Raw genomic sequence first — 21,829 nt, 5'->3', positions numbered from 1 at the left:
TAATGACTTTGTATTGCCATTTTATTGTTTTTGTCGCTTTTGTAGTTCTAAGTTTTCTGCTTAGAAATCCATTGTAGTCTTACTGAAGTTCTTTTGTGTGAAATAAGTTACTTTTGCTGCTTTTAAAATTCTTTCTTTGTCTTTGACCTTTGATAATTTAAGTGTATGTCTCAGTGTAGATCTCTTTGAGTTAAATCTATTTGGACTTCTTTGGGATCCATAAGTTTGTATGTCCACTTCCTTCCTCAGTTTTGGGAATTTTACAGCCATTATTTCTTTCTGTCCTTTTCTTATTCTCTTCTTCTTCTGGAATAACTATCTGGCATATATTTGCTTGATGGCATCCCATATGTTCCGTAGACTTTTTTTTACTTTTTTCATTCTTCTTTTCTTTTTGTTGTTCTACTTGGTAATTTCAAATTATCCGTCTTTGAGATCACTGATTATTTTTCCTCTGCTTGATCATGTGTGCTACTAAAAAGCTCTCTGTTAAATTCTTCAGTCATTGTGTTCTTCAGCTCCAAAATTTCTGTTTGGTTCTTTTATGTTTTCTGTCTCTTGTTGACCTTCTCCGTTTGTATATGTATTGTTTTCCTGATTTTATTTAGTTGTCTATTTGTGTTCTCTTGTAGCTCACTGAGGTTAAGATTACAATTTTGATTTTTTGCCATATAAAAACTTTTATGACAAATCTGTATGTTTAATCATGTAAGAAATATTGCTGATCCATATATTTATCATACTAACTTTACCAGAACTAGGTAATTGTTAAAATGATAATGATTCACATTCTGATTTTGTTTATAATTTTAATGGGGATATCTTTTGGTGCTTCAACATAAATCAGGGTATTAGCTGTTGGACTGACACAGAAATATATTCTATATTAAGACAATAAAGAAATTGAAATCTATTAAATGAACTTCTAACATTTATTGAATAATCATTTTTCTCTTCTTATTGATATAAGAATATTTTCCTAAACTCCAGACATTATAATCTCCTTGGAATTAAGCCATAATGTATAGGTTTCAATAGTGTTTCTGTATTTAACTGAAAGTTTTATTCATATTGGTAGATCAAGATTTGGATGAACTCTCAGATGAGAAATTTGCACTTGATGATCTAGTAAGAACTAAAGGATACAAGGATAACACTCAACTAAGTGGAGTTTACCGCCCTCAGATATTGAGAAGTATGAATTACATTCATATACATATTTAAAAGTCATCATAAAATACTTGACAGTTTAAAATTACATTTTAATGTGCACCAATTTTATGTTAGTTGAACTTTTTCCTTAGAGTGGATATTTTAAAACATAATTTACCAGAAATTGAAGTTTTACGGAACTAGTAAATGCTGTAATGCTATTAGCACCCCTCATTTCTTGGAGTCTTTAATATTCTAATTATTATACTTTATTTCTTAAATTTGTTGAGCAAGAAACACTGTCTTTCTCTTTCTTTGGAATAGTGTTTCATAGAGAAAAAGCTTAGGAGACATTTTTCTAGGAAACTTATGGAATTGTTGCAGTTATTTCATTTTTAACAACATGACGTTTACCCAGCATTTACATTTCAGTTCTTATCAAGTATCATCATCTGCTAAAACATATTTGTTGTTATCCAGTAGAGCTATTCTTAATATTGTTACATAGTTTCAAGAAGGGAAAAGAAATGTTTGTTTTTTGTCTATTGGACACTACTCTTGATATTTTATATTTTCTACTACAGCTCTTTAGTAGTGTATTTTTTGTGTATGTTTTAAGTAAATTTATCTATTTTTTATGTTTGCTTCAAAAATGGATTTCTAGAAAAATGGACATTATTAGAAAGATTGTTGTTCAGTCAGCAAGTTGTGTCCAACTATATGTGACCCCATGAACTGCAGCATACCAGGCTTCTCTGTCCTTCACTATCTCCCTGAGTTTGTTCAAACTCATGTCCATTAGAAAGACTGGAAATTTTTTATTTGGATTTTTGACTTAGTATAACAGAAAATTTGATTTATATTTGTGCTTCTTAAGAATCAAATAAAATCCAGGTCCACAATTTATTTGATGGAAGTTGTTGGTTCATGTATTCCTGAAGCCTAGCCTGAAGGATTTTGAGTATAACCTTACTACCATCTGAAATGAGGGCAATTGTACAGTAGTTTGAACATTTCTTCGCATTGCCCTTCTTTGGGATTGGAATGAAAGCTGACCTTTTCCAGTCCTGTGGCCACTGCTGAGTTTTCCAAAAGTTCCTGGCATACTGAGTGCAACACTTTATCAGCATCATTTTTTAGGATTTTCAATAGCTCAGCACTATTACCTCATAATAATGCTTCCTAAGGCCCACTTCACACTCCAAGATATCTGGCTCTAATTGAGTAACCACACCTTCATGGTTATCAAGGTCATTAAGACCTTTTTTGTAAAGTTCTTCTGTGTATTCTTGCCACCTCTTCTTAATCTCTTCTACTTTTGTTAGAAGAATTTCTAACAATTTCATCTCTAAGAATTTTCCACAGTTTCACTTTTATTTACTTTTGTTAGATCCTTACTGTTTCAGTCCTTTGTGATTTCCATCCTTGCATGAAATGTTCCCTTTATATGTTCAGCATTCTTGAGATCTCTGGTCTTTCCCATTTTGTTGTTTTCCCTCTATTTCTCTGCATTGTTCAGTTAAAAAGACCTTCTTATCCCTCCTTACTATTCTCTGTAATTCTTCATTCAGTTGGATATATCTTTCCCTTTCTCCCTTGCCTTTCACTTCTCTTCTTTCCTCAGCTATTTGTATATCCTCTTAAGACAACCATTTTGCCTTCTTGCATTTCTTTTTCTTTGGGATGGTTTTAGTCATTTGTACAGGATTGTTTCTTGTACCATGTCACAATTCTCCATCCATAGTTGTTCTGTCTCTCTGTCTATCAGATCTAATCCCTTGAATCTATTTGACACTTCCACTGTATAGTCATAAGGGATTTGATTTAGGTCATACCCGAATAGCCTAGTGGTTTTCCCTACTTTCTTCAATTTAAGCCTGAATTTTGCAATGAGCTGATAATCTGAGCCTTAGTCAGCTCCTGGTCTTGTTTTTGCTGACTGTGTAGAGCTTCTCCATATTTGGCTGCAAAGAATATAATCAATCTGATTTGGGTTTTGACCATTTAGTGATGTCCATATATAGAGTCATCTCTTGTGTTGTTGAAAAGGAATGTTTGGTATAATCAGTGTGTTCTCTTGGCAAAACTCTGTTAGCCTTTGCCCTGCTTCATTTTGTACTCCAAGGCCAAACTTGCCCTTTATTCCAGGTATCTCTTGACTTCCTTCTTTTGCTTTTCAATCCCCTCTGATGAAAAGGACGTCTTGTTTTGGTATTAGCTGTAGAAGGTCTTGTAGGTCTTGAACCAGTCAACTTCAGCTTCTTCAGCATTGGTGGTTGGGACATAATCTTGGATTACTGTGATGTTGAATATCTTCCTTTGGAAATGAACTGAGATCATTCTGTCATTTTTGACTTTGCACCCAAGTACTGCATTTAAGATTTTCTTGTTAACGATGAGGACTAACTACTCTTTTTCTTCTAAGGGATTCTTGCCCACAGTAGTAGATATATTGGTCATCTGAGTTAAATTCTCCCATTCCTTTCCATTTTAGCTCACTAAATCAAACAACATCTTTGATTCCTAAGATGTTGATCTTCACTCCTGCCATCTCCAGCTTGATCAGGTCCAATTTACTTTGATTCACAGGCCTAACATTCCAGATTGCTATGCATTATTGCCCTTTACAGCACTGGACTTTACTTTTACCACCAAATATATCCACAACTGGGCATCATTTCCACTTTGGCCCAGACACTTCATTCTTTCTGGAACTATTAGTAATTGCCTTCTGTCCTTCCCTAGTATCATATTGGACACCTTCCAACCTGGGGGACTCATCTTCTAGTGTCATATGTTTTTGCCTTTTCATATTGTTCATGGGTTTCTTGCAGCAGGAATACAAGTGTGGTTTGCCATTCCCTCCTCCAGTAGACCACACATTTTGTCAGCAGAACTCTTCACTGTGACCTGTCCGTCTTGAGTAGCCCTGCATAGCCTAGCTCATAGCTTCACTGAGTTATGTGAGCCTCTTTGCCACAAGGGTGTGAGCCATGAAGAGGAAGTGTAAGGTGACATCTCTCTAATTAACTTTATGTAGTATAATTTTACCCTCACAAAATATTAGTTATGTATCTACTAATCTGGCAATCTATTATTCTTACAGTTAAAAGGGAAACAACCACAGAACATCCAGATATAGCAGAGAATCTTCCAGAAATGAATCCATCAATTGATGACTTAATATTTCAATTAGATTTAAACAAAGTAATAGGTAAGTAGAGATTTATAATGTTTATGTGCAATAGAGAACACATTCTAAGAGTTAAAGCATTTCCACTGTATTGTACAGTTATTAAAATAAGAAATTCAAACATAAGGTAACCTTTCTCAGTTTAATAAACAGTCAGCCCTCTGTATGCATGGGTTTCACATCTACAGATTCAGCTGACCACAGATCAGAAATATTCAGAAGAAAATTTTTCAGAAAGTTCCAAAAAACAATGGTTTATGCATTGGCAATGGTTTAGATAGCATTTACAACTATTTATATAGCATTTTCATTGTATTAGGTATTATAAGTAATCTAGAGATGATTTAAAATATATAGGAGAGTGTTCATAGGTTACAGGAAAATATTGCACCATTTTATTCAAGAGACTTGAGCATCTTCAGGATTTGGTATCCACAGGGGATTCTGAGAACCCTCCCCTGTGGATACCAAGGGAAAGCTGTAATAATTTTATTCTTTTATTAAACAGTCTATATAGCAATTAATATGTATCTTTAAAAGAATTTGTCATCTGCTTATTACTTCACCAAACATTAATTAAGTAATGCTTAAGAGTTTACCTGCTCATGAAAAAAAAAAAAGGTTTTTCCCTACATTGTGAATTTTCATGATATAAACTAGATGCTATATGATCAGTTCTTTAGAAAACACAGTTTTTGTTGCTTATATCATCTGTTGTGATAACAAGACAATGAAAAAAATAGAACTATCACTAGATAGGCAATATGTCTACTTTGTGACCTTTGTATCACCAAGTCGGCAAATGTCTAATAGTTAAAAAACCTATGCTAGGAAAGTCCCTGGTTACCTAGTGGTTAGGATTCTGGACTTTAACTGTCACAGGCCAGGTTCAGTCCCTGGTCAGAGAACTGAGATCCCACAAGTTGTGTGGCACAGCCAAAAACAAAACCTATGCTAAAGCTCATGTGGCCAAGTGACTAAGTACTTAACTAATTTCCAATAAGATAATTTTAAGTGTAACATTGGCAGCTTCTGAACAACCATTTTAAGGCAGATGTCAGCAAAATGACAGACTAGGAGGCCCCAAGCTTTTAATCCCTGACAGAAACAATGAAAAAGGGTGAGGAAGGGGAAAGGCAGAAAACCATTAGAACTAACTTTGTCAGAACTTTGGGAAACAATAAAATATTTACAGTAACAAGAGGATTCCCCAGTTAAGAAAAAGTTGTCTTCAAAATGGTCAGAAAATTTTGTAGAAATATGAAGGAGTGCCCAGCACAAAACCAACCCCAAAGAATAGGAGAGCTTCTAGGGTTAACAAGATTACCATTAGACCTGCTCTATAGAAAATGCTAAGGGGAATCCTTGAGGTTGATGTGAAACAATGTTATACAGTAACTTGAAGCTATATGAAGAAATGAAGATCTCTAGTGTAGATAAATATGTCTCAAATATAAAAGCCAGTATTATTGTAGTTTTAGTTTGTAGCTCTACTTTTAATTTCATATAATAGTTTTAGGAAAAATATATAAAAGTAATGATAAATCTGTATTATTGGGCACACAGTGTATAAAGATATGCTTCATAACATCAGTATCGAAAAGGATTGAGCCATATAGGAGTACAGCTTTTGGATGTTATTGAAGTTAAGTTGGCATCAATTTAAATTAGATTTTTATAACTTTAAGATGTTATGCATAATTCCCTTGGTAACAAAAAGGAAAATATGTATAGAATATGCACAAAGGAAATGAGAAAGGAAACAAAACTAGTCCCTTAAACTATCAGTTGAACACGAAAGAAGGCAGTATTAGAGGAAATGAGGAACAAAAAAATGTAAGAAATACAGTAGAACAAATATAAATATGGCAGAAGTAAGTTCTTTCCTTTTCATTAATTACCATAAATGTAAATGATTAAGCTTTCTAAACAAAAGACAGAGATTGAAAAAATGGAAAAAGAATTATCCAACTATATGCTGCCCATAAGAGACTCACATTATATCAACAAAATTAACAAAACTTTAACTAGACTGATGAAGAATAAAGAGAGAAGACTCAAGCTATTAAATCAGACTAGAAACTGGGAACAGTACTACCAACTTTACAGGAATAAAAAACATTATAGGAAAACATTGCCACATTATTGAATAAAGAAAGTCATTAAACTTCAATAAAACTTTGCTCATAATATATCTTTGACACTTATCTTTTAAAAAGTACAAATAAATTTCAGCAATTTAATAGTAAAATATTTCCTTCAATATTAGGAATGAGACATGTATGTTTGTTATCACTATTTCTACTCATTTTTGTACTGGCAACCATAGATATTACAAAAAATTAATAATGCAAGTTGTAAGGATTTAAAGAAATGTCATAAATTTCAGACAATGTAACTGTGGAGGTATGTAATCTAAAAGAATCTGTAGTTTATAGATAAACTCTTATATCAGCTGTATTTATTTAAATTACTGAATATAGAGTAAAACTGTAGAAAACTCAATTCTGTTTCTATATACCAAGAACAAAAAATTGAAAATGAACATTTTTTAGGGATGATGAAATTTGTTTTAGTACTAAAACAAATAAAATATCTAGGAATAATTATTTTTTAAAGATTTGCAAAGCTTCTTACCAGTTGAACATGTGAAAAACTTGGAAGTCCTCATTCCCAAACCAAAAACAGCTAAAGAATCTTAAAGTCAACAACCCTTCTCAGTTCCATCAAAGAATTGAGGTTAGAGAGCAAATTTCCCCTCTCAAACTGAGGAGATACATGGATACTGGAAATTACATATTTTTAGAAACAAACTAACACTGGAGCCAGAAACTAGTAGGAAAACTTAAAGAGTAATTTAGTAATTGTTGGAAACTGGACATGAACTAGGTTGAGCAATAAAAAAGTTCTCAACACAACCGTGGATATACCATACACTTTCAGGTACCTTGGGTAAATATCAGAAATAAAATCTACTCATGCATTCAGCAAAGGGGAGAAAAGTGAACATCTAAAATTGTGTTCTTCTTAACACAGCCCTAACTTTAGAAAAACTACTTTACTGGAACCTGACAGATGTCCAGAAAAAGAAATGCCAGAATCTAACCTCTTGAACTTTCAGCATCAAGGAAGGCAGATATTCAAGTCCAGTCCTCTTTAGCCTTTCTGTTTTATCTAATTCAGTAAACATGCTGAAAAGCAATTTTGAAAGTCATAGCCCAGAGGAAAGTGTAAATAAAAGACTGAGAACTAATCATAGGTTTATAGAATGCTTTCCCTCTCTCTCATACCTTACAACTACTTCACTAAGGCCCCTGGATAATAACAGAGGGTTACCAATGGAAAAACTGCAGTGCTCAGGGCCCATTAAAGAAGTACTCCTTAGGGAAAACCAAAAACCACAGAGGAGACCAGAAAAGGAAAATAAAAGAAATTTTAGCCTGTGACACCTGCTGATCTCCTCTCCAGATGAACATAAAACATCATAATAAAAACCTAAATACTTCAGTTATTTTACCTGATACATCATGTCTAGCTTTAAAATAGTATATGGCATGCTAAAAGAGCAAAACATGCAAGCTGGACACAAAGCAATCATCAAGACCAGATGCAGATATAGCATAAATTTTGGAATTATCAAACTGGGAATTTAAATTAACTACAACTAATATAATAAAGGCCTTTGCAGAAATGTAGACTATATGAAAGAATATATAGGTAATTATGCATAGAGTAAATCTCTAAGAAATAATCAAAATAAATTCTAGAAATCAAAAGCACTGTAACAGAAATTAAGAATGTATCTAAATGACTAATAAACATTTGAAAATGATTCAGTCTTATTAGTTATCTAGAAAATTGGAGTTAAACTCATGAGGATTTTATGACATAGATCATTGAGTTTAAGTCAAAGAATGACAGAATCAAATCATGATAATATTGTAGAGCAACCTGTTCTACAACATGATAATATTGTAGAACTTTCAGAAACTGCTGGTAGCAGTATAAATTAGTATACACACTCTGGAAAACTGGCATTTCTACTCTATTGGGAACTCCAATAAGATTTATGGCTGACTTTTCACCAGAAACTATGGAGAACAAAATGCAATAGGATGACCAAAATGCAAAAAAAAAAAAAAAAAAAAATATGATCAACCCCAAATTTTATATCCAGCCAAATTACCTCTCAAAAAATAAAAGTGAAGTAAAGAGATTTTAAAACATAAAAAACTGTGAAAATTCATTGCTAGCAGATTCACTTTATCAAAAGTACAAAAGAAAGTTCTTCAGGCTGAAAGCAAGTGATCTCAGACAGTAATCTGAACCCCATAAAAAAGAGATTGGGTTAAAGTAATTCTGTAATTATAAAAGATAGTATTAAAACCTATACACAAATAATAATCATAATTTTAACAAAGCAATGACTATATAGGTTATAGGTTATTATATTTATATATAACAATGGTGCAAAAATATAGTGGAGGGAATAATGCTATATAAGGGTAGCATTTCTATATCTCACTGTAATTACTAGAATTTACTTAGCATAATTCTGAGGTAGATTCTTTTTTTATTGTGAAAAAATTGATCTATAACATTGTGTGTTTAACATTTATGGTATGTTGATACATTTGTACATTGCAATATGATGACCACCCCAGTGTTAGCTAACACTTCCATCATGTCATATAATTACCATTTTTTGGTAAGAACACTGTCTAGTCTCTTCTAAAATTAATTGTGGTGGTGGTCATATAACTCTGAATATATTTTTTAAAACATTGAAATGAACACTTTAAACAGGCAAATTGTATAATATGTTATATATTTTTTAAAACTAATTCAATGAATGTCAAAAAGAATAGAATTAAAAAAGGATTTGAAAAGTGGGAGGATATGATAAAAGAAAACTCTGACTTTTCTAGGTTACACATTTCTCTAGCATATGTCTTTTAATTGATAGTACTTAACCTAACCTTCCCTCTAATGCTATCCTCATTGCCTCTTACTTATCTAAGGAATCTTTGCTTCCTTAATGCAAATGAGCAAGTCCTTATTACGTATACCATTTGGAGAGAGAACCAGAGAAACTAAAATGTATCTGCTAATACTACCCAGTTTCATTTTGCTATACATCTTATTACTTTCACAAAATGTTAATTGTTCTGCCTAACCAGACACACTGTTTTGTCATTTTGGCAATGGTGCTGCAGCAGGTAACCACCTCTACACAAATAGCACAACCTTTTTAATACTTACTGGCTCATACATTTCTCCAAAGAGAGACTTCCATCTGGGCATCTTAGTTATAACAGGTTTCTAACTTCAGGTACACACTCTGCTAGAAACTAATTAGTTACAGTATTTTAAATCCAGTAGTTGATCATTCCTAATTATTCCTTTCAATATAAACTCTCCTTTAATAATGTTAACATATTTTTCTCATAATTGGACCTAATTGCAGTTTAAATCGGACATGACTGAGTGACTTCACTTTCACTTTTCACTTTCATGCATTGGAGAAGGAAATGGCAACCCACTCCAGTGTTCTTGCCTGGAGAATCCCAGGGACGGGGGAGCCTGGTGGGCTGCTGTCTATGGGGTCGCACAGAGTCGGACACAACTGAAGCGACTTAGCAGCAGCAGCAGTTTAAATCAAGCAAAAATTTCAAATGGCATAAAACTCAAATGAAAAGAGACCCAGTCTCAATCCAGGTACTTCTACAAGTTTAACCATTTCTTCCTCCAGACTACCAGGTCTACATGCTAAAGGGACCTAGGAGAGCACGTTTTTTCAGTCTACAACATATTCTGATATTCTTTTACATCACTGATGCCTACTTTGTTTACACTTAAGTAACATAAAAGGGGCATTAAAATATTCCTGGAAAGTCCAAGAATTTCTGCCCCATGGTAAATTTCCATGGAGACCCTAGTTTGCAACATAGCCTGAGGAAAAAAATGTTGTGTTCCACATCACTGGTAAATATCCCTATAGTATGATTTTGATTTTAATTTAAACTTAACAGTTGATTATTATCATAACCTCTCCAGGATATTTTAATTTAGTTTAAGAGATAGCACTGTATGGAAAAAGCACTGGTTAAAGGCATAAGGTTGTGCATCAGGTTTTTCATTATCTGGATACACAGTCTTGGTCAAATTGTTAATGTCTCTAAGTCTCAATATATGGAGACTTAATGATTGCTAACAGCCATTCTAATTCTAAGGTTTAATGATTCTGCAACCAAGATATTCCATTATAATGCATATTTACTAATAACTAGGCTAATTAAGATAGTACCACACATGAACACACATACAGACAGATAAACACTTATATGTTAGGGTTACTTTACAAAGTGTTTTGTTATGTTTATTTCTATAGAAATTGATCTAGAACACTTGAAAGATACTCTTGGAAGACATATACGGATAGTGGAAAATAAGACCCTAGCAAAGGCTCCCCTTGGTAAGTCTAATCTTTCCAAGTCTGATCTATATGGTTTCTTTACCTTTTTTGGAGTTTGAGTATGAATTTTTAATGATAAGAGTACTTGCATATTGTTATTATATAGGTAAAATCTTCATGAATATCCTCATAATTAGTTGTACTATGGTATTTACTAGAAATCTAAAAGTTAGCTAGATATGATTTTTAGAAAGGATCCATTTAAAAATTAAACCATAAACTGAAATGCTATAATGAACTTGGAATATACTTGATACATCCTGGCTTCCCTGGTAGCTCAAACAGTAAAGCATCTGCCTGCAAGGCAGGAGACCTGGGTTCAATCCCTGGGTTGGGAAGATCCCCTGGAGAAGAAAATGGCAACACACTCCAGTATTCCTGCCCGGAAGATTCCATGGATGGTGGAGCCTGGTAGGCTACAGTCGATGGGATTGCAAAGACTCAGACACAACTGAGCCACTTCACTTCACGTGTATTTAATTCTATTCTAATCTCTCTTTCTAGTTTAGAAAAGGAGAAAGTCTTCCTGATGAATGTGATAATAACAAGGTAAATTTAACACAGAGTTAATTCATTGGTTACCATTTCTCTCTATTTGATGGAACTATCAGGCATATTAGCCTTCTCATCTGTGATAGAGTCATCAGTTGTGTTATGTGGTTCAGAGATTATGCTACAGCCTTTACTCTTGTAAAAGTGATAGACACACTGCCCTTTAATTTTGGGGGAAGAACTGATATTGAAGCTGAAACTCCAATACTTTGGCCACCTGATGCGAAGAACTGACTCATTGGAAAAGACCCTGATGCTGGGAAAGATTGAAGGCAGAAGGAGAAGGGGACGACAGAGAATGAGATGGTTGGATGGCATCACCGACTCAATGGACATGAGTTTGAGCAAGCTCCAGTAGTTGGTGATGGACAAGGAGACCTAGCGTGCTACAGTCCATGGGATCACAAATAGTTGGACACAACTGAGTGGCTGAATGAACTGACTGATAACGTCAAAAGAGATAGACCATATAACAGAGATGTAAAAAAGACACCATTGCTAAAACCACTGTATCCAAGAATTTTTCCCTTGAGGAGCAGTAGTTGTGCCTTCAAACTGCAAAGGAATACTTCAGTAAAATGTTTCAGCCAGATAGCTAAGAATATAAGCAAGAAAATAATAATAACATGCCTTGAAAAAGGAAGTCAGTATTCAGAGATGCTATATTGCATATCCAAAATACTCAGTTTTCAGCATAAAATTATGGGTCATGCAAAAAAAAAAAAAAACAGTAAAATGTGACATATAACAAGGAAAAATGAATACAATAAAAACTGCTTGTGAGGATCCAAGCGATTGCACTTAAAGAACAAAACTAAAAAGAAGTTATTATATATATATTTTCAAAGAACTAAATGTAAACATTATTAAGAAGAGAAGGAAGATCTCATGACAGTTCTTTATCAAATAAGGAATATATACAAAGAGAAATATATCATTTTGAAAAGGAACACATAAAAATCAGAGTTGAAAGTATAACTGAAATTTTAAAAAATCAGTAGAGATGTTCAGTATTTTTACACTATCAGAAGAAAGAATGAGAAAATTTCAAGTATGGAAATACAGCATGGACAGCAGAGGGATTAAAGAGCAGAAAATGGCATTTTAAATAATCACCAAAAAAATATTATAGTTAAAATAATAAGCGCTATACATACATGCTTTGTCTTCTCTTGGTAGAGCACACAATTATGTAAATAAAAGCAATTTTAAATAAATGAATTTATTTTTACATGCTTCATATATAAAATTGGGAAAAGATAGTAAGAATTACGTTATAAAGAGAACTATATATGTAGAATATGAAAAAAATTTCTAAATCTTCCTGGAATTTCATCTGTTTAGTATAAATCTAAAGTAGACTATAAAATTGACTGTGATTGTTACACAGCTCTATGAATATACGAATAAGCATAGAATTAACATTTAAAATGGATCATGTTACATTAAAAAAAAATAGTTCAACAAACTCCAAGCAGAGTAGGATTTAAAAAAAAAAAAAACAAAACTTAAAAGCAGTGGGAGAATATTGTGAAGGAAGAAAATTGTGGCTCTTAATAGATTAGGTTTCTCTACTCTATATCATTTATTGCCTCCCTGCTTACCTAAGAATCCTTTGCTTTCTCAAATCAAGTGAATCAGTTCTTCTAATTTTATCTTTGGAGAAAGACCAGAGAAGAGAGCTAAAGTATGTCTGCTAATGTTCTCCAGTTCTATGTTGCTATAGTACACATTACTTTCACAAATGCTGTAACTTAATTACTAAAATTTATTCTGCCCAATCCAGCATGTCTTCAGTTTTAGTAATGATGTCCCATGGTCTTCACCTCTGTTTAGATTGCAGTGGTGATAAATTTGTGCTGCCTCAGTGATAGTGCACACTTTAAATATTCATGGGCTCAGCCAGTTCTCCAAAGCAAGACTTATAATGTATAAGTTCTGGATGTAACAAGTTCAAGCTTCACTTCCATGCTATATTAGAATCAAATTTTGCCCACCCAAGACTTTACCTAACAGGTGACCCAGAGTCACCAATTCTGATTATTCCTTTTGCAATATAAAATTCTTTTAAATAATTTTTTTTTCGGATACTGAACATAGATCATCATTTCTGAATCCAGCAAAAAGTAAAAACCATGTAAAGACTCAAATGGAAATGGATGCAGTACCAATGCTCGCATTCCTGCAATGTCCCATTTCCTCCTCCTCGGGAGAAGGTCTATGTGCTAAGAGAACCTGGGAGAGTATTTTATCTCTGTCCACAAATTACTTGTTTTTCTTTCCCATTACTGATGCTTACTTGACTTAGCTATATAACCTTTTAAAAAAGAATTAAAATATTCCTGGACAAGCCAGAGAATTTCTGCCTCACAGTAACTTCCTATGACTATGATGCCTATCATTTGCAACTTGACCCTGGGGAAAAATGTTATCTTCTACATCACCAGGTATATCCTTACCATGTGAATGTGTTCTTAATGTGCACACTATTTATTAAGATAAACTCTCTAGGATGACTTTTGTTTGCAAAAAGTTTGTATTTTACGGAAAAAGCTCTGGTTAAAGAACTATGAAGTATCAGTTTATGGATCAGCTTTGTTGTTACCTAGATAATGTGGCCTTGGTCAAATCATTATTTCTCTGTGTGTTAGTCACTTGGTTGTGTCTGATTGTTTGCAACCCCATGGACTGTAGCCCAGTAGGCTTCTCCATCCTTGGAATTCTCCAGGCAAGAATACTGGAATGGGTTGCCATTCCCTTCTCCAGGGTATCTTCTCAACCCAGGGATCAAACCTGGATCTCCTGCATTGCAGGCAGAAACCCTCAGTATAATGAGGCTTATGTGATTGCTTACAGCCCTTCCAATTCTAAGGTCCTGTGATACTAGAATCCAGACATTTCATTTTAAGTCTGTTCTATAATATTAAAACATAATTAAAGGAGTACTACACACAGAGAGAAACACGTTTTAATATATACCTTACAAAAATGTTTTGAAACTGTTTATAGAGACTCATACAGAGCGCTATGCAGAAGCTACTGGAAGAAATATTCTAAAGGGCAAAATCAAGAGTCATCTTGGTAAGAACAAGAGTATTTCAAGTCTATTTCTGCTTTATTTATCTTCTCTGGAATTTAAATTTGTATCTAAATGAGTATAGTGCCTATATGCTATTATTACAGGCCGAAATGTTTTCATCTGCTGCTGCTAAGTCGCTTCAATCGTGAACGACTCTGTGGGACCCCATAGACAGCAGCCCACCAGGCTCCGCCATCCCTGGGATTCTCCAGGCAACAACACTGGAGTGGGTTGCCATTTCCTTCTCCAATGCATAAAAGTGAAAAGTGAAAGTGAAGTCGCTCAATCATGTGCGACTCTTAGCGACCCCATGGACTGCAGCCCACCAGGCTCCTCTGTCCATGGGATTTTCCAGGCAAGAGTATTGGAGTGGGGTGCCATTGCCTTCCCTCCTATTATTAGTGGAATTCCAGCAGTTACTAACAGTAGAAAATTAGCTACATAGTATAAGTTTTAGAACTCATTCACTTAAAACTTATCCTTAGAAATTCAATGCTATGGTAAGTTTGGAATATGCTTGACAGAAGCATTTGAAATGTTATTACTATTCACTTTCTTTTTCAGGCTAGAAAGATAGCTGCTTTGTATTTGCATAAGCAGAAAAGCTAGTTTTATCAATGGAATTAAAATGGAGATTTCATTGCTTACTAATTCCCTCTAATTAATTAAAATACTGGCACAGTTTCAGTAACTCTGGTGAAATAGAGATCTTTAGTCTTGTTGTGTAGCTCATAGTTTACACTGCTGCCCCTTGTCTTGGTGTAATGGTATTTAACACACTGCTCTTTGATCTTTGGTGTGATATTAAGGGAGGCAGAGAGCTTGACAGAAAAGTAAAGGAAAGAGATACTCACAAGGAAAAGCAGCTGTCATCAAAGGTAACTCTTTGCCCAAGTCTGTGCTCCCAGAGGAGCAACATTAGAAGCTTCATGCTGCAGAGAAGGAGACTTCTCAACAACAGAATATATGCTTCCCTGGTAGCTCAGATGGTAAAGAATCTGCCTGCAATGCATAAAACCCAGGTTTGATCCCTGGGTTGGAAAGATCCCCTGGAGAAGGGAATGGCCACCCACAAGTATTCTTGTCTAGGAAATCCTATGGACACAGGAGCCTGGTGGGCTAAAGTCCTTGGGGTGACAAAGAGTCAGACATGCCTGAGTGACTAACACTTTCACACTTTTACATATTCCAGCCAAGTCACTAAACAAATAATGAGGAAAACAGCAACAACAAGCCTCCAAAGAGGAGGGGAACTCAGTATCTAGATTTCTTATATTATCTAGAATGCCCAGTATTTATCCCCCAAAATTCGAGACAGGCAAAGAAACAAAGTGTGAATCAGGTACTAGGAACTTCAGGAAAAGTAGGTGTAAAAAATAAATTAAGCAGTGAGAAAGTATTGTGAAGGAGGAAAATTGTGATTCATACTAGGTTACAGATTCCTCTAGCACATACCCTTTTTTCCCTCATCCTTAATTCTATTAGATGCTCTTCTTAATGCTTCCTTGCTTATATAGGCATCAACTGTACTTGTCATTCTTAACCTATACCAGGTGGAGAAAAACCAGAGAGCCTCAGTTATATCTCCTCTGTAGGACCTTTAACACTTTCTCCTGCTCTCAGCCATTACAACAAAGTATTAATAGTAAGATCCCCCTATGGTTTCAGGTTCAGGATAGGTTTCCAACTTTCAGTATGTGTTCTTTGGAACCACCTTCCATTCACAAAACATTGGACACATTATTTGACCCAAGTCACCAGTCCTACTTTCACTTTCTCAATATGAATTATTGTTTAATAACTTTCATGCAGTTTCCTCTCCTTTGACCTAGTTTGTAGTTACTAAATCCTGCCAAATCTTCAAATCACACAAAAACTCAAAGGGAGTGGGATGCAGTCCTGGTGCTGGTACTGCTGCAGATCTACCCACTTCCCCCTCCCCAGCGGAAAGGTATACATTGTAAGACGACCTGATAGGCAGTTTTTCTTAGACCACAGAGTGTCTTGTTATTCTTCTGCATCATTAATGTCTACTGGACTTACATAACCTTAAAAATGGCATAAAGCACTCTTAAGAGAGTCAAAGAATTTCTGCCTGGTAGTAACTTTCTGTGACCATGGTTTGTAACTTGACCAGTGGGCAGGGAGAAAATGCCATGTTCCACTCATAGGTATATTCTTAAAGGATGAGTGTCCTCTTAGTGTAAACTTGGCAGTTATATCATTAACATGAACTCCCCAAGATGATTAAGGTTTGTGTGAGACATGGCATCATGTATAAAAAGCACTGGTTAAGGAATTATGGGGCCTCAGCTTGTGCTCAATTTTGTATTTTCTTGGTATGTGTTCTCAGTCAAATCTCAAAACATCTCTAAGTTTCATGAGGCTTATATGATTGCTAAGAGCCCTTCAAATTCTAATGTTTTATGACCATGCAGTGCAGGCATATAATTTCTCTTCTGTGATAACAAATACTAATTAACTTAGTACTACACATAGATACAATGATAGACATACATGTGTGTTAGTGGTTACCTTAAAAAGTGTTTTGAAATTTGTTTTATATCTATAGAGACTGATATAGAATGCATGACAGATACAGTTAGAAGAGAAAAAGTAATTGGTCAAAGACACAAAGAATCACATTGATAAGAACAACAGTTTTTCAAGTAATACTTATGGTTTATGTCTTTTCTGGGATTTAATTAACTATGAACCATTAATGACAACAGTAACTATATTTTGTTATTAACAGGGAAAAATGCTTATGAATTCCCTCTAATAATTAAACTCTAGTATTTACTATCAGTGGAAAATTAGCTGAATGTTACTAGTTTTTAAGTATTTGTAAAGTAATCCATAGGCTTCCCTCATAGCTCAGTTGGTAAAGAATCTGCCTGCAGTGCAGGAGACCTGGGTTTGATTCCTGGGTTGGGAAGATCCCCTGGAGAAGGAAATAGCACCCCACTCCAGTATGCTTACCTGCAGAATCCCATGGACAGAGGAGCCTGGCAGGCTACTGTCCATGGGGTCACAAGAGTCGGACATGACTTAGTGACTAAACCACCACCAAAGTAACCCGTATAATCCTATGCTCTAATGACTTTAGAATATGCTTGGTTTCAGTGTTTCCAACTGCCCTTCTATTCATTTTCATTGCTAGCTTAACATGGAAAAAGCAAAAAAAGCCAGTTGATGAGATAAGGAATATAACAGTTACTTCATTGGTTACCAATTTCCTCTACATAATTAAGTTGGCATGTAAATTCATATCTCTACTAAGTGGAGTTCTCTAGCAGAGTTTACAACTCACCAACACTGCTTTAGTCTTGGAGTAACAGAGTTAGATACATTTCTCTTTGGTTCAGGAAATGCTATGGTCATGAACTTTCTGCAGAACTGATGCTGAAAACTAGACTTGCAACGGAGAAGGCAATGGCACCCCACTCCAGTACTCTTGCCTGGCAAATCACATTGAGGGAGGAGCCTGGTAGGCTGCAGTCCATGGGGTCGCTAAGAGTCGGACACGACTGAGTGACTTCACTTTGACTTTTCACTTTCATGCATTGGAGAAGGAAATGGCAACCCATTCCAGTGTTGTTGCCTGGAGAATCCCAGGGACGGGGGAGCCTGGTGGGCTGCTGTCTATGGGGTCGCACAGAGTCGGACATGACTGAAGCGACTTAGCAGCAGCAGCAGCAGCAGCAGGGAATAAAAATATTAAGAGCAAGCAGAGACAAACCTTCTAGGGAATTTCACTATAAAAGAAACAAAATTTATTTGCTTTTGATTCCTTTATTTTATTACACTCTCACTTTTATTTCCAAAAAAAAGTAATGTTAAAAATGAATCAAATAAAACTTATTTACTCCAACAACTTTTAAGTGGGGAAAAGCTGGTGGTGTAAAAGTGAAATTGTTTGAACCAAGCAGTTAAATTTGTTTTGTGTTTTACTTCAGAGTATTTTGGGTTATGTTCTTTCAATTAATTTTTGCTTCAGTGTTGCTTATTAATAGAGATCCTTGTCAGTTTTGAATAATTAACTTAGATACAGCAAAAAGTGCTTTCTTTTATATCCATTCATTTAAAAATGCCCTGCTATTTAATAACAAAATTGTTAGTTATTTCATACTTATTTATTAATGGTAAATTTATAACTAAATGCTCTAAATGAAATTTGAAAGTCAGAAACTAAGAGGAAAGAAGTTGAATGTACTGCCAAATGTAAGAATGAAAAAGTGTTATATCCCACCTCACCGGGTACATCCCTGCCATATGAATGTTTTCTAATATACACAAGAAGATTATATTTATTAAGTAAAAGTGAAAAATGAAGTCTCTAGGGTGACTTAAATTTGTGAAAGACTTTATATTTTATGGAAAAGTTCCCAGTTAAGGAACTATGAGGCATCAGTCTATGGATCAATTTTGTTTGTTGTTACTAGATATATGGCCTTGGTGAAATCACTAAACATTTCTGAGCCTCAATATAATGAGGTTTATAAGACTTCCAATTCTAAAGGTATTACGTGTGCAGTCCAGGCATTTCATTATAATTCTTCTCCTATCATAAAAATATCTAATAAGAATACACACATATTCCACACACACAAACACACAAACATACACATGTTAATGTTTAGCTTACAAATGTATCTTGAAACTGTTTATTTCTGTAGCATCTGATGCAGAGCTATTCCCAGATATTATTGGTAAACATTTCTTGAAGAGTGAATTCAAGACACAACCCAAGAACCATCTTGGTAAGAACAATATTTTGAGTCTGTTTCCTGTTGTTTTTATTAATAGTTTCTCTGAAGTTTATTTAACTTTGCATCTTTAGTGACTACAGCACCTATATGCTATTATTATAGGATTAAAAAATGTCATCAATTCCCTCCTATAATTACTAGAATTCTAGCAATTACTGTCAGTGGGAAATTAGCTGCATATTGTTAATTTTAGAATTTATTTGATTCAAAAGTGATCCATAAAAAATTCAGTGATACAGTGAAGTAAGCCAAACAGAGAAAGACAAATACCATATGATTTCACTCATAGGTGGAATTTTTAAAAGTTAACCATATGTTACTTTAATAATAAGAAACAATACTGTCAATAGAACATTAACTGTGTGTAAATCTTAATAGTGAAAGCATGTATTTTACTGAAATAAAGTTTTAAAAAATAACAACAACAAAAAGAAACAATAAGTTGTCTCACTTGGGAAACAGAAAACAAACTTGAAACAAAAATAGTGCTCTGAAGTTCTAAACACTCAAGCAATTAGAGTGGCCCTGATGGCCAAGGTATAAACTGTATTTACATTACTATGTAAATACTGTAGTCTGAAGAGCAAGACTCTTGGGTGGCATCCTCTTTTGTTCCATCGTCTTTCTCCTCCTGTGCAGCTTTCCATAAACAACCATATTTTTTCATTTTTTTCTCCTTCTTTGTGAAACAAAATACATGTTTCCAATGTACTTTATGGGTACCACATGAATAAGTTCATGTCAAAAAAACAGAAGGAAATGGGTTAAAGTTTAAAAAAAGAATTCCGTGCTTTAAAAGACAATATGAAAGAGTATTTCCTGTTCTTCTATTAATTGACTTAAAAGACAGTTGTATAGAGCAGTATAAAAAATATGGAAAAGTTATATATGCTGTTCTTGTTCAGTCACTAAGTCATGTCCAAGTCTTTGCAACCACATGAGCTGTAGCATGCCAGGCTTCCCTGAACTTCACCATCTCCTGGAGTTTGCTCAAACTCACTGAGTTTCCACACTGAGTCAGTGATGGAATCAAACCATCTCATCTTCCGTTGCCCCCTTCTCCTCCTGCCTTCAGTCTTTCCCAGCATCAGGGTCTTTTCCAGGGAGTCTGCTCTTAGCATCAAGTGGCCAAAGTATTGGAGCTTCAGCTTCAGTGTCAGTCCTTCCAGTGAGTATTCAGGACAGATTTCCTTTAGGATTGACTGGTTTGATCTCCTTGCTGTCCAAGGGACTCTCAAGAGTCTTATCCAGCACCACAGTTTGAAAGCATCAATTCTTCAGTGCTCAGCCTTCTTTATGGTCCAACTCTCACGTCCATACATGACTACTGGAAAAAACACAGCTTTGACTATACAGACCTTTGACAGCAAAATGATACCTTTGCTTTTTAATACACTGTCAAAGTTTGTCATAGCTTTTATTGCAAGGAGCAAGTGTCTTTTAATTTCATGGCTGCAGTCACTATCTGCAGTGATTTTGAAGCCCAAGAAAATAAAATCTGTCATTGTTTCCATCTTTTCCCCATCTATTTGCCATGAAATGATAGGACCAGATGTCATGATCTTAGTTTTTGAATGTTGAGTTTTAAGCCAGCTTTTTCACCCTCCTCTTTCACTTTCATCAAGAGGCTCTTTAGTTCTTCTTCACTTTCTGCCATAAGGGTGGTGTCATGTGCATATCTGAGGTTGTTGATATTTCTCCCAGCAGTCTTGATTCCAGCTTGTGATTCTTCCAGCCTGACATTTTGAATGATGTCCTCTGCATATAAGTTAAATAAATGGGGTGACAACATACAGCCTTTACACACCCCTTTCCCAACTTTGAACCAGTCTGTTGTCCCATGTCCAGTTCTAACTATTGCTTCTTAACCTGCATACAGGTTTCTCAGGAGGCAGGTAAGATGGTCTGGCACTCCCACCTCTTTAAGAATTTTCCAGTTTGTTCTGATCCATATAGTCAAAGGCTTTAGCATAGTCAAGGAAACAGAAATAAATGGTTTTCTGGAATTGTCTTGCTTTTTCTATGATCTAGGATGGCAATTTGATCTCTGATTCCTCTGCCTTTTTAAAATCCAGCTTGTACATCTGAAAGTTCTTGGTTTACATACTGTTGAAGCCTAACTTGAAGGATTTTGAGCATTATCTCACCAGCATGTAAAACGAGTGCAGTTGTAAGGTAGTTTGAACATTCTTTGGCATTGCCTTTCCTTGGAATTGGAATGAAAACTGACCTTTTCCAGTCCTGTGGCCACTGCTGAGTTTTCCAAATTTGCTGGCATATTGAGTGCAGCACTTTAATGACATCATTTTAAGATTTTTAATAGCTCAGCCGAAATTCCATCACTTCGTATAGCTTCATATAGCTTTCATATAGTAATTTCTTTGAAATTCCATCACTTCATGTAGCTTTCTTTGTAGTGAAGTAAGGCCCACTTGACTTCACACTCTAGGTTGTCTGGCTCTAGCTGAGTTACCACACCATCATGGTTATCTGGGTCATTCAAACCTTTTTTTGTAGAATATCTGTTATTCTTGCCACCTCTTTTTAATCTCTTCTCTTTCTTAGGTCCTTACTATTTCTGTCCTTTATTGTGCCCATCTTTGAAT

The 21,829-nt window shown here is 34.9% G+C and overlaps 1 protein-coding gene across 15 annotated transcripts in view; it reads left to right on the top strand.

Moving 5' to 3' along the window:
* The window catches only part of CCDC7 (coiled-coil domain containing 7), a 275,288-nt gene that overhangs the window by 211,080 nt on the left and 42,379 nt on the right, over positions 1-21,829 (top strand). For 12 of the 15 annotated variants that reach the window (XM_070800783.1, XM_070800790.1, XM_070800784.1 and 9 more), the window contains 5 exons: positions 1,079-1,195; positions 4,259-4,366; positions 10,737-10,820; positions 14,382-14,453; positions 19,131-19,214. In XM_070800783.1, the coding sequence (XP_070656884.1) occupies positions 1,079-1,195; positions 4,259-4,366; positions 10,737-10,820; positions 14,382-14,453; positions 19,131-19,214 (465 nt within the window). The remainder of the gene's footprint in view (positions 1-1,078; positions 1,196-4,258; positions 4,367-10,736; positions 10,821-14,381; positions 14,454-19,130; positions 19,215-21,829) is intronic. The other 3 variants (XM_070800786.1, XM_070800782.1, XM_070800789.1) reach the window with 3 other exon arrangements.

Source organism: Bos indicus, chromosome 13 (genome assembly GCF_029378745.1).
Source record: "Bos indicus isolate NIAB-ARS_2022 breed Sahiwal x Tharparkar chromosome 13, NIAB-ARS_B.indTharparkar_mat_pri_1.0, whole genome shotgun sequence".
NCBI classification, from domain to species: domain Eukaryota; kingdom Metazoa; phylum Chordata; class Mammalia; order Artiodactyla; family Bovidae; genus Bos; species Bos indicus.
The sequence above is the reverse complement of the archived record's forward strand: the minus strand, read 5'-3'. Positions and strand labels throughout refer to the sequence as shown.